The sequence below is a fragment of the Nannobrachium achirus genome (assembly GCF_963921795.1).
Source record: "Nannobrachium achirus genome assembly, chromosome: 1".
NCBI lineage: Eukaryota > Metazoa > Chordata > Actinopteri > Myctophiformes > Myctophidae > Nannobrachium > Nannobrachium achirus.
The window spans coordinates 3,411,453-3,424,499 of record NC_137810.1 but is presented as its reverse complement, the minus strand read 5'-3'; the positions used below and the strand labels follow the sequence as shown (position 1 = coordinate 3,424,499).

The window sequence follows — 13,047 nt, the reverse complement described above, 5'->3', positions numbered from 1 at the left end:
AAACTCTTACAAAATACATCAAGTGATAATAATACAGATCTGCTACTTCTCTATAAATGTAGATGTCCCTCATTAATGACAAAAGCCTACATTTAAGGTCCATAGAGTCGACACAACACTCCTATTCAGACTACGTAATGGTTTGGCCCAATTTGGCCACTTAGGCCCAGGTGTGCCTCTGACACCTATTTAAGAACTGTAACCCCACCCTGACTCTTTTAGGATCCATTAGAGAGCCATGGTGAGAGATGTTTGTGGTTTGTTTGAGTTTTGTTGAACGTTGTTGAATGAAATCTTGCAGCTTGTTGTTTGTCCATGTTTCCTGCCCATCAAGTGTGCACCCTTGATAAACAGGCAATGGGCAAAACAGTGACAGTAGGTGGTCATACTGTCACAGCTGCCATCTGCCCAAGAATACCAGAGAAACCTGCACGTTAGCCTATTTAACCCTGAAAGGCCCAGCGTTGCTTTTCGGCAACATTTTTTAAATCATTTTTAAAAAAAATGTTATAATTAGTTTTCCTGTTCTTTTTTTCACATTAACATCACCATTAAATCCTATTGTTTAGTATTACAATGCCATTGGCCACGATATTTGCATATAAATACCCCCCACAGAGACTGACATTCACACCTCCCAGAGTAGTTGAAATTCCAGCGTCTGGACGAACAACATCTCACTTTTTAACTGAAGCTATTCCTCACTAAAACAGAAGTAAAATGCCTGTAATATTTTTTTTTGATCATTAGAATGTCTAGAACACGTGCATTTGTTAATATTGTGAAAAATATCCCCAAAATGCAAATTAGAGCATGATTTATGATTTATGGCTATAAAACCTTACAAAAACATTATTAATTTTTTAACATTACATTTTCCTGTGATTAGGACTGCTACAACACCATCAGATTAAAAACAAATTGGCCAGTAGAAATTAATTCGGGTCTTGCTGGGTTAAAAACGTTCACAAGTTTCATTGTCCATGATAAAAAATAGAAACATTTAGTTGGAGCTTCAAAGCAAGGAAAAGTTCTCTCACCTCCTACAAGAAGACAGCCAGTTGAGAACAGATGTACCGTATGTCACGGTACTGAAGAGCAGATGAATGCAGTCAGTGTTACTGCAAAGAAGTGACTGCTTCTCAGATCCATGCAGTAAATCAGGGGTTCCCTAACTTTTTTGTGTGGGGCGGCATAGCTCAGGAGTAGAGAAACCGTTATTAGAGCACGAAGGGTTCCAGAAGGGTTCCCAGTTCGAATCCGGGCTGTCGAAGGGTCCTTGGGCAAGACTCTGTGGGTTCATTGCTCCCGGTGAGCTGGTTGGTGCCTTGCATGGTTTCCTCCGCCACCGGTGTATGAATGTGTTCGTGAATGGGTGCATGTAATGCACAATCTCTGTAAAGCGCTGGGGTGCTTGTAAGGCGTTGTGTGCTTGTAGATCTGCCATTTTCACTGGTTTTGTGCGACAGTCTCGTATGATTATTTTTCTTTACTTTGTGATCACAGTGATGATATGTTACATACTGTACATACAGTAGCAACAAAAACCCTAAAATGAGTACAGGTTCTGAAAGGTAGAGTTACAGATAGCGGTTCCGTCCTGAAAGTGTCCAGTAAATAAGGCAACATTGTGGATTTGAAGACGGCATAAGAGGTGAGCTGAATACACTGAATAATGGAAAAACAAACCAAAAACAAACTGAAAAAAAGTATAATTTAATTTATTTTCTAAAATAAGGAGTGACTTCAAGTTTCAAGTCAACTTGGTATAATTCAATAAATACAGACACAGTGCAACCAATGAAACAATATCAACACTTTATAACCGTCTCAGTTTACAGTTTAGGCATTTAGCAGACGCTTTTAATCCAAGCGATTTACAATAAGCAGATCAAATATCACAATAATAAACAAATGTCAGTACATCAACAGCAATATAACAAATGCAAATGAATATCTATCTAGAAAAACAGTATAATCTGTAAAGAAAAGAAAATAATAAAAACTGAACTGAATATAAACTGACTGAAAACAGAAGTCTAGAAAGGTGCGCTCCTCAGAGCGCAGATCCCCACCAGGCCAGGTGCCCAAACAAAGCTGTTCTGTGGCCTGTTATAGCGCCACCATGAGGCCGCTTTGGAACATTTAGGCGTGGCAGTTTTTCCTTGGGCTTCTGGGAGTGTCTGGGATTGTTTATTTTTATATTTTTTTCCATTGGAGCTGATAAGGCCTCAGAAACAAACCTGCCATGGCTCACGGGAGTGGATTGGTCAGTTAAAACTAGGTATTGGACGATAAGCCATATTATCGTTTATCGTGATTAAAAAAAACACTCACGATAATCGTATCGTGGAGATTTAATTTATGGTGATATCATCCTCCGTCATACACTGGGATCAATTCACCTTTTATTTGCAGAGCTGCATATCCGGTACCACTTAAACCCTCTATAACTGGTCAAGATGTACTTATATTGTCAGTAATCCGACTGCTTCAATTAAGTTGTGTCTGTTATGTGTCAGCCCTTGTGTTGGTGTACTGTTTTTAAAGAAAAAAATCCAATAAAATACAAAATAAATGAAAAAAAAGATGTACTTATAAAATATGTACTTGATACAGTATTTTTTTCACTCTCTATCAAATGTCTTTGCCAAAAAATTGCAAGTCTACAAGCTCACAACACGTCGCGCTGCTATTTTTTTATAGCAGCGCGATGCGAGGCGTTGTGTGCTTGTAGATCGACTGTTTTCACTAGTTTTGTGCGACAGTCTTGAAAGATGAAGCAGGGCTTTGCTTTACCAAAAGAAACTTGGAAACTTGGAGATACAAGGTTTCTGCCCGACAGTGACGATATTTTAGTGATTACGTTGCAAGGAAAACGTTGAGATAACAGTTCCGCCCCAGGATAATGGGGCGGAACAATTTTGATTTTGATTATCGCGATAATAACGTAAATGGCGATTTCTTTTGTCACAACCATCGCGATATGACATTTTCATATCGTCCCATCCCTAGTTAAAACCTGCCATGGCTCAGTGGAGTGGACTGCTCAGAAAAAAAGACCTGGCACGTCCTCTGGGATGATGGAGGACGTCGGAAACGCTTTGGCCTCCTTCCGCGGCGCTGTGCGTGCGTCGCTCCGCAGCCGTACGGACATCCAGCTGGGACTGAAGCGTCCGCAGTATTGGTCGGGCATCTGTCCTGCGCTCTGCCACTCGTTCCTGTCCTCGCGGTACCTCTCCATGTGACGCACGCCACTGCTGCAAGGACCAGAGGAAAAACAACACTTTTAGGCCTGGGGCCAATTCTGATATCTTCACAAATTGGTACCACCCAAGGTGACCGTCCATTTTTTACATTTCTGACTTCCTACATTCCTCTAGTTTACATTTTGGTATGATAACCCTTTCTGAGACCCAGATTAATTGATGTTATCAGCCGCTAGAGTCGGTCTCCCATCGACTTTCTATACAGGAGGAAAATACCCAAAAAATAAAAGAAATTCTGGTTATTTAAGTAGGATGTGAGGGGTCTAACTAGGGGTTTGTCATGATGCTGAATCCATTGCAGGCATTTGTTTTGCACAAAAAACATTCCTTGGGCTACAAATGGCCCCAGAAAACGCCCACAAAACTGATGAAACTGATGAAAAGTGATGACTCATCACTTTTCATCACTAAACCATCGTTGGCCTTTGTAGCCCAAGGAATGTTTTTTGTGCAAAACAAATGCTTGCAATGGATTCAGCATCATGACAAACCCCTAGTTAGACCTCTCACATCCTACTTAAATGCAGAAAAAAAAAATCCAGGTATTTTCCTCCTGTATAGAAAGTCTGACGGGTCTCAGAAAGGGTTATCATACCAAAATGTAAACTAGAGACATGTAGGAAGTCAAAAATGTAAAACATTTACGGTCACCTTGGGTGGTACCAATTTGTGAAGATATCAGAATTGGCCCCAGGCCTATTTTAGAGATTTAGACTGTCTACATATAGACGTCTAACCCAGTGTTTCTCAACCTTTTTTCTGCATGGGCACACTTTTCATGTCCCAAGAATCCATGGTCACACCAACATAATACGGGGGTGTAAATATCGTCACAGTCGGGAAGAAACCTTGTATCTCCAAGTTTCAAATGTGTACGTTTCTTCGCAAAGTAAAGCCCTGCTTCATCATACAAGGCTGTTGCACAACAGTAGTGAAAACAGTGGATCTACAAGCACACAACGCCTCGCTGTGCGAGGCGTTGTGTGCTTGTAGATCGGCTGTTTTCACTAGTTTAAATCATTTTTAAAATGATATACAATACTGGCTTTCAAGCAGTTTCAAGGGGCACACTTGACCCTTCTCAGGGGCACACCAAAGGTCCCCAGGCACAGTGGTTGAGATAATTGGTGCACTGTGGAACACTGTGGAAATAAATTACGCACTTGGGTTTGATATAAACTGATTCAAGGTGTGGGTTATAGTCTCATATACCACAGCAACCAGCCAATCAGAATCAAGGAATGGAACTAGCCGTTTTAGAAACACTAATAAGCCACAAAAAAAAAAGACTGTATCAAGTACGTTATTTCCAGGTCTGTTTTACCAAATATAGAGGGTTTAAATGGTACCAGATACTGTATGCAGCTCGGCAAATAAAGGGTGAATTGGTCCCAGTGCATGACAGAGGACAGTTTCACAATCATTTTAAATCTCCACGATACGATTATTATATATCTTTTTTTTTAAAGATTAGTTTTTGTGCTTTTATGCCTTTATAAGGGTGGCTGGTATCTCCCTTAGAGATAGGGTGAGAAGTTCAATCACCCGAGAGTTCAATCACCCGAGAGAGACTTGGAGCAGTCTGCTCCTTCACTTGGAAAGGAGTCAGCTTAGGTGGCCTGGGAACGCCTCGGTATACTCCCTGAGGGAGTGGAGGAAGTTGCGCAGGATAAGGAAATCTGGAAGTCTCAGTTGGAACTGTTGCCCCCGCGACCCGATTCCGGATAAGCGGTTGAAGATGGATGAATGGATGGATTGATAGGACAGTAGACTGACAGGAAATGGGGGGGGAGAGATGGGAAGTGAGATGCGGCAAAGGTCGTCCGGATCGGGAATCGAACCGGCGATGCCGCCAGGCATCCATGCCTATGTGGTATGCGCCTGGACCAGTAGGATATATATTAAAATATGTTTTAAACCGAGGCACACTATAATTTTCACTTCCAGCACCTTATATTTATAGCATATCGTCGTTGTCGGGTGGAAACCTTGTATGTCCAAAACCGTTCGTTTTGTATTTATCATCTATAAAATGTACTAAACTGCAGATCTACGTACTTGTAGATCTGCTGTTTTCACTAGTTTTGTGCGACGGTCTTGTATGATGAAGCAGGGCTTTGCTTTACCAAAAGACGTACACATTTGAAACTTGGAGATACAAGGTTTCTGCCCGACAGTGACGATATTTTAGTGATTACGTTGCGAGGAAAACGTTGAGATAATAGCCATTTTGGTTAGAACTGACTGAAAATAACTTTGTACTTTAAAATGATACTAAATATTTTTTCCAAATAAATTCCAAATATTATCAAATGATCTCGCGGCACCCCTGGACTGCCATCGCGGCACCCCAGGGTGCCCCGTCACCCACTTTGAAAACGTAGATCATTACCTGTTAGTGTCCTCTCCTCCTCCCAGTACGTAGATCATGCCGTCCATCACGGCCAGGGAAGGCGCCAGGCGTTTCCTCTGCATGGGGGCGCAGGTGGTCCACTGGTCGCTGCGCGGGTCGTAACACTCCACCACGGCCGTGGTCTTCGTGGTGTACCCTCCCGTCAGACCGCGAAGCGCTTCCACTCTCTGGGGTGGAACCATCCCACCTGTAGATGGACAGGAGAGTTAAGGTCTTTGCACACTGCTGCGTTTTTCGGGCCGAATATCGGAGTGAATTTTGGAGTGCGTGAATAAAGCACCTAAACTTATTATTTTATTTTTTATTTTAATTTATTATATTCAGACAGCTCCCTACAGAAATCAATTCTCTATTCTAATTTCTAATGAGTTAATCAATTGGCCGGGAACACATTTTTGTGTATGAGAGGGGCTTACAGTACATGTACAGTATGTAGCAACAGATTTGTTTTTGTAGGCTAATTTCTGATTTAGGCCTAACTATAGGCTAGGCCTAAATGGGTTAAGTAATCTAGAGACAACATGTTTCTCTGTGGACACTGTGCTGTGTTTACTTTGTTACATGCAGCAGTTAGCATGGATTAACATGGGGTCTTTGTTACATGCAGCAGTTAGCATGGATTAACATGGGGTCTTTGTTACATGCAGCAGTTAGCATGGATTAACATGGGGTCTTTGTTACATGCAGCAGTTAGCATGGATTAACATGGGGTCTTTGTTACATGCAGCAGTTAGCATGGATTAACATGGGGTCTTTGTTACATGCAGCAGTTAGCATGGATTAACATGGGGTCTTTGTTACATGCAGCAGTTAGCATGGATTAACATGGGGTCTTTGTTACATGCAGCAGTTAGCATGGATTAACATGGGGTCTTTGTTACATGCAGCAGTTAGCATGGATTAACATGGGGTCTTTGTTACATGCAGCAGTTAGCATGGATTAACATGGGGTCTTTGTTACATGCAGCAGTTAGCATGGATTAACATGGGGTCTTTGTTACATGCAGCAGTTAGCATGGATTAACATGGGGTCTTTGTTACATGCAGCAGTTAGCATGGATTAACATGGGGTCTTTGTTACATGCAGCAGTTAGCATGGATTAACATGGGGTCTTTGTTACATGCAGCAGTTAGCATGGATTAGCATGGGGTCTTTGTTACATGCAGCAGTTAGCATGGATTAACATGGGGTCTTTGTTACATGCAGCAGTTAGCATGGATTAACATGGGGTCTTTGTTACATGCAGCAGTTAGCATGGATTAACATGGGGTCTTTGTTACATGCAGCAGTTAGCATGGATTAGCATGGGGTCTTTGTTACATGCAGCAGTTAGCATGGATTAACATGGGGTCTTTGTTACATGCAGCAGTTAGCATGGATTAACATGGGGTCTTTGTTACATGCAGCAGTTAGCATGGATTAACATGGGGTCTTTTGTAATCGCGAACAGACCATGCTTGATTGATTGATTGATTGAAGACTTTATTGTCAGTTTGCATAGGAGAAGGTACAGTTTCATGACCGTACAGTTCACTGGTACAAGGTCAACTAAAAGGAGATCCTAGTAAGCTTTTGGCTTATTTACACAGGAAACCTTTATGTATCTCATATAACATTAAATGACAGACGGATAAAACACAGTACTATGCAGTAGATAAAGAAGGGTCAGGGGGAGGTTAAGGCTGGGCTAGGTTTATTTTTACCAGTTACGAGCGGCTGCTGGCTTAATGTATGTTTTAAACAGATGGGTCGTTTCATTGTTGAATTAATTAAATAGCCGATATGATGCTGTCTGCCACGTTAGTAGTGTAGTTGCTCTACTCCCATAGAGATAGGTTACTTAGTAAGGACTGCCCAAAGGCTGGTGTAACTATTTAGCAGTTACTTAGAGATACGTTAGAGTGGTGCAACAGCTGATATTTTAGTGATGCGTAAGTCTTGACTTAGGGCGGATTCACACTGCGGTCTCGGGACCGGTCTCGAGGCTACTTGGCAGATGTTTTGACCGGTTTTGACAGTGTGAAGCGTGCGGTTTTCCTCAGAAACGGATAGCCTCGAAGCCACCTCAAGAGGTAGTCTCGAGACTGCATTGTGCGACCTCGAGACCGGTGAGCTGCAGTGTGAAGCAACCGTCCACAAAACCGGAACGTAACCTCATATAAAGACGACGAATCAGGCGTCGCCACAAATAAACACTGGGTAACAGTTGTCGACATGGCCTGGTCTAACAGAGAGATTGCTTGCTTGTAGGACTCAAACGCCAATTGTTTGAGTCGAGGAGTCAAAAATGTATATATGTTTATTAAAGGTATATTCAGGACTTCGCTTTCATTCAAATAAAAATAAAATGTGTACATTTTCCACTAATGCACCTGACTATAATGTGCGCTGACCATATACGGACTTCCACCCTGTCCCCTGTTACGAGCATAGCTCGCTCGAAATTTTCCCGTTCGCCACAAAGATCTCCACCAATCAGGATAGAGTATGGCCTCAGTGCGCGTTCTAGTCTGTTCCTCTGCGCGTCCACCCTTAGTGAAGCGCGGGTGCACAGTTCCTCCATTCTGTAAACAATGGCACTGGAGCCACTACATTACATTCCGCGGCAGTTTTAACTGCTTTAACTTGCTATTTTTTAATTTACTCTTTCTATTTCAAGTCTCTGCTTGTATGTTTACTTTATTTCGCGTTTGTTTTTTATCGATTAGTGTCTTAGACAGTTTAACTTTTTACAAAGGGAAGAGTTTCAGGAAGCTGAATGTGGACAACAGGCTGAGAGATGCTGAACAAAGAAAGGAGGTAAATAAGAAATATTTTATAATTGTCAGAGTGCAGCAATCTATTTCCTAAGTAAACGTTTGTTAGGTGGGTTTGTCATTGGGATCTTTGAAGGGTTTGGGGCTATATTTCTTGTAAAAAGTTTCGTTTTAAAGTTAGCCACATTGTGGGTGAATCCGCCCTAAAAACAATACATTGATCTAATAAACAGGGGCCATTAAATGAGACATATGTCTTGTCTATAACTTGTAAATGATTTCAATGTCCACACAAAGGACAAATAGACTTTACTTGTAAGTTACTTCAGCCCATAGCTTCAGCCATGAATAAACACAACGTGAGTCACAACATACGGCTGACGTAAAACGCATCTACAGAACTACTTTTAGCATTGTAAGGTACATTCACAACATAGCCCATATTATCAAGTCATCCTATATTTTATACCTCTATGATATCAACGCCGCATTTGTTAGACCCACGCTTGCTATTCCAGAAAGATCTGAACGTTATTGGTGCATAGTGATGTTTGGAGGGGGTCGCTCAACACCTAGCTACTTACAGGAGGTCTATTGATATGCATAGGTACTGTGCAATGCTTGTTTCTTTGTTCAAACATCCCATTGTGATACTAAAGCCTTAGCGAGGTGCGAATTGGGGGGGTTTGCATGTCAATGCATACAAGTCTGTAACTCTGGACCCTGAAGGGTTCATTTGGTTCCATTTGTACACTGTCAGATATAAAGGGAGACCTTGAAATCTGCTTTGAGAAACACTGCACTAGGCCATTAGATCAATGTATTGTACTGTACTGTTTTATGACAAATTGTAAAATTTACTTTTGTGTCTATTTTAGTCTCACCAATCTAATCTAAGCATCATCTCCTTTATTTCTATACAGGCTGAAGAATTTGATGTCTGAAGAAGAGCAGCTGTACATCCGATCACACTACAATTATGACACCAATAAACGTTGAACATTTGAAAAATATATATGTATATATAATGAGGCAATCTATACACACAAATAGGGTAGGCTATTCTACAGTCTGGAAGATGCAAGACTCCACTCCACTTCCCATTTTCACCTGCAAACCGTTTCCTAAATAAACAAGTTTTGTCAACCTGAAACTTTTTATTTTTATTACAAATGCCAGAAATGTTATGCAGCTAAACGATATGATATTGCATTTAAATGGGGTTTCATACCAAAATGCTTTAGTGTATGAAACAATACAATATAGCGTTTTCACAATGTTTACAACTTCCCATCATTGTAAGCTTTCAGAGGTCAGAACACATTCAAATAACTTACCACATACAAAAAACATTTACCATTGACTAGATCAAAATGAAATCGAGACATTACAGTTTATGTATATCAAAGCATCATTTTATTAATCATGTTTAGATCATGTCAGTCTTTCATGCAGATCATTAGTGATGGTAACGACTGCTCAGAAAATAAAAGCCTTTTAGTTAGCATTATGTATGCTTTCTTGTTGTGCTCTTCACGAGCGAAGATCAATCCAGATCAACAGTAACAGCGATGATGAAACAAGGTACCTGTATGAAAAAAAGGGTAAAGAATGATTAGATTAGCAGTCATAATAAATGCCTCAGTCTATTGAATACTGCAGTGTTATTCATTTATCGTTAGACCCGCAGCATAGATCATTTAGCAGCTCCAAAATTATTAATCCAGATACAGGGTCGTCGTCATGTTGGCTTGTGTGGACATACTGTGTCAAAATATATATTGTTTTGCCCCAGACATAATTTACCAGACAGTATTATTTACCAGAGAGGCAGAGCGCTAGCCCTGAATGATCAAACAGGTCTGTAAATCAAAAGGACCGTAGTGTTCGGGTTAGTTATGATGGTCCAAATACAAGTTTTGAGTCTGCTAATCATTATGCTGATTGTAAACTACTGAACTAATAAAATGCCAGTGCCTGTCTCGTATAAATCAGTATCATACATATTCTAAAGCTGGAGAAGTAGGCCTACCGATACTCAGTAATTGTGTCTTGTGATCAAAATGAGAACATTATAATGGTGTAATAAAAAATATACATTTCCAAAGCTGTAAGGCCAGTAAGAGGACTATAACACGGCCGCATGCCAAGCGATACGGTAGCGTTAGTTAAATATAATTGTTACATGTCTAAATATGTTTGCATTTGTAAATAAAGATGACTTTTTATTTCACTTACCGATTGGAATGTGTAGAGCTTAATCGATCCATGCTGTATAGAGTAAAGATGTTAGTTTGTTTGTTTCAGTTTGTTTACATCTGGGCGCCATTACAGGAAACTGCTGGGCAAAGCGCGTTCTTGTGATGAGGCAAAAAACTCCTCTCCCGCGCCCTCTGCTGGAGAGGAGCCACATTTTCATTAAACCTGAATATGCCTTTAAGGGTGGGGAAGTTAACGCGATATTAACTGATTAACGCAAAATCCTTTTATCTGCGATATTTTTTTTAACGTGCGATTAACGCGGACCACGGTCGTGTTTGAAGTTTGAACCTTTGCCCACTCCGTAGTTTGGGGAATCAGGAAGCGAATGCAGCGTGGTGGAGGCTAGTAGTAAACAGACCTGTGAAGTGAGTGCAGTGTGAGCGGCCTGACCACTGAGCAGAATGGAACACACTAATAGTTCTTCCGTTTTGAATGGAAAGTTCAGCTTCAAAGCCCTGCCAGATGGTTCTCTCGACAGGACAAAAGTCATCTGCATTTACTGTAAAGCTGAATTGAGTTACCACCGGAGTACTAGCAGTCTGAAGTACCACTAGTCTGCCAAGCATACAGCTCTCCATTACAGTGAAGTTACCTATAACGTAGATCTCTCCATTCATTCAGTGAAGTTACCTATAACGTAGATCTCTCCATTCATTCAGTGATGTTACCTATAACGTAGATCTCTCCACAGTGATGTTACCTATAACGTAGATCTCTCCATTCATTCAGTGAAGTTACCTATAACGTAGATCTCTCCATTCATTCAGTGAGGTTACCTATAACGTAGATCTCTCCATTCATTCAGTGATGTTACCTATAACGTAGATCTCTCCACAGTGATGTTACCTATAACGTAGATCTCTCCATTCATTCAGTGAAGTTACCTATAACGTAGATCTCTCCATTCATTCAGTGAGGTTACCTATAACGTAGATCTCTCCATTCATTCAGTGATGTTACCTATAACGTAGATCTCTCCACAGTGATGTTACCTATAACGTAGATCTCTCCATTCATTCAGTGAAGTTACCTATAACGTAGATCTCTCCATTCATTCAGTGAGGTTACCTATAACGTAGATCTCTCCACAGTGATGTTACCTATAACGTAGATCTCTCCACTGTGAAGTTACCTATAACGTAGATCTCTCCATTCATTCAGTGAAGTTACCTATAACGTAGATCTCTCCATTCATTCAGTGATGTTACCTATAACGTAGATCTCTCCACAGTGATGTTACCTATAACGTAGATCTCTCCATTCATTCAGTGAAGTTACCTATAACGTAGATCTCTCCATTCATTCAGTGAGGTTACCTATAACGTAGATCTCTCCATTCATTCAGTGATGTTACCTATAACGTAGATCTCTCCACAGTGATGTTACCTATAACGTAGATCTCTCCACAGTGATGTTACCTATAACGTAGATCTCTCCATTCATTCAGTGAAGTTACCTATAACGTAGATCTCTCCATTCATTCAGTGAGGTTACCTATAACGTAGATCTCTCCATTCATTCAGTGAAGTTACCTATAACGTAGATCTCTCCATTCATTCAGTGAGGTTACCTATAACGTAGATCTCTCCATTCATTCAGTGATGTTACCTATAACGTAGATCTCTCCACAGTGATGTTACCTATAACGTAGATCTCTCCACAGTGATGTTACCTATAACGTAGATCTCTCCACAGTGATGTTACCTATAACGTAGATCTCTCCACAGTGATGTTACCTATAACGTAGATCTCTCCACAGTGATGTTACCTATAACGTAGATCTCTCCACAGTGATGTTACCTATAACGTAGATCTCTCCACAGTGATGTTACCTATAACGTAGATCTCTCCACAGTGATGTTACCTATAACGTAGATCTCTCCACAGTGATGTTACCTATAACGTAGATCTCTCCACAGTGATGTTACCTATAACGTAGATCTCTCCACAGTGATGTTACCTATAACGTAGATCTCTCCACTGTGAAGTTACCTATAACGTAGATCTCTCCACAGTGATGTTACCTATAACGTAGATCTCTCCACAGTGATGTTACCTATAACGTAGATCTCTCCACTGTGAAGTTACCTATAACATAGATCTCTCCATTACAGTGATGTTACCTATAACGTAGATCTCTCCACAGTGATGTTACCTATAACGTAGATCTATCCACAGTGATGTTACCTATAACGTAGATCTCTCCACAGTGATGTTACCTATAACGTAGATCTCTCCACAGTGATGTTACCTATAACGTAGATCTCTCCACAGTGATGTTACCTATAACGTAGATCTCTCCACAGTGATGTTACCTATAACGTAGATCTCTCCACAGTGATGTTA

At 40.8% G+C, this 13,047-nt stretch overlaps 1 protein-coding gene across 1 annotated transcript; it reads right to left on the bottom strand.

The window, feature by feature from the left end:
- Positions 1-1,801: 1,801 nt before the first annotated feature.
- On the bottom strand, positions 1,802-6,355 carry LOC308284954 (kelch-like protein 23). Its single transcript, XM_080725677.1, has 2 exons — positions 5,662-6,355; positions 1,802-3,260 (listed from the first exon to the last, which is right to left on the bottom strand). Exons 1-2 carry the CDS (start codon positions 5,862-5,864, stop codon positions 3,050-3,052), a joined length of 414 nt encoding a protein of 137 aa, XP_080581803.1. The 5' UTR covers positions 5,865-6,355; the 3' UTR covers positions 1,802-3,049.
- Between the last annotated feature and the right edge of the window lie 6,692 nt (positions 6,356-13,047).

What these genes read in the sequence shown, in the direction of transcription:
- LOC308284954 (XM_080725677.1), bottom strand. Translation starts at nt 5,864, where the DNA reads ATGGTTCCACCCCAGAGAGTGGAAGCGCTTCGCGGTCTGACGGGAGGG. An exon ending in GGAGGAGAGGACACTAACAG is followed by an intron (nt 3,261 to 5,661) that starts GTAATGATCTAC and finishes TGGTCCTTGCAG; the next exon opens with CAGTGGCGTGCGTCACATGG.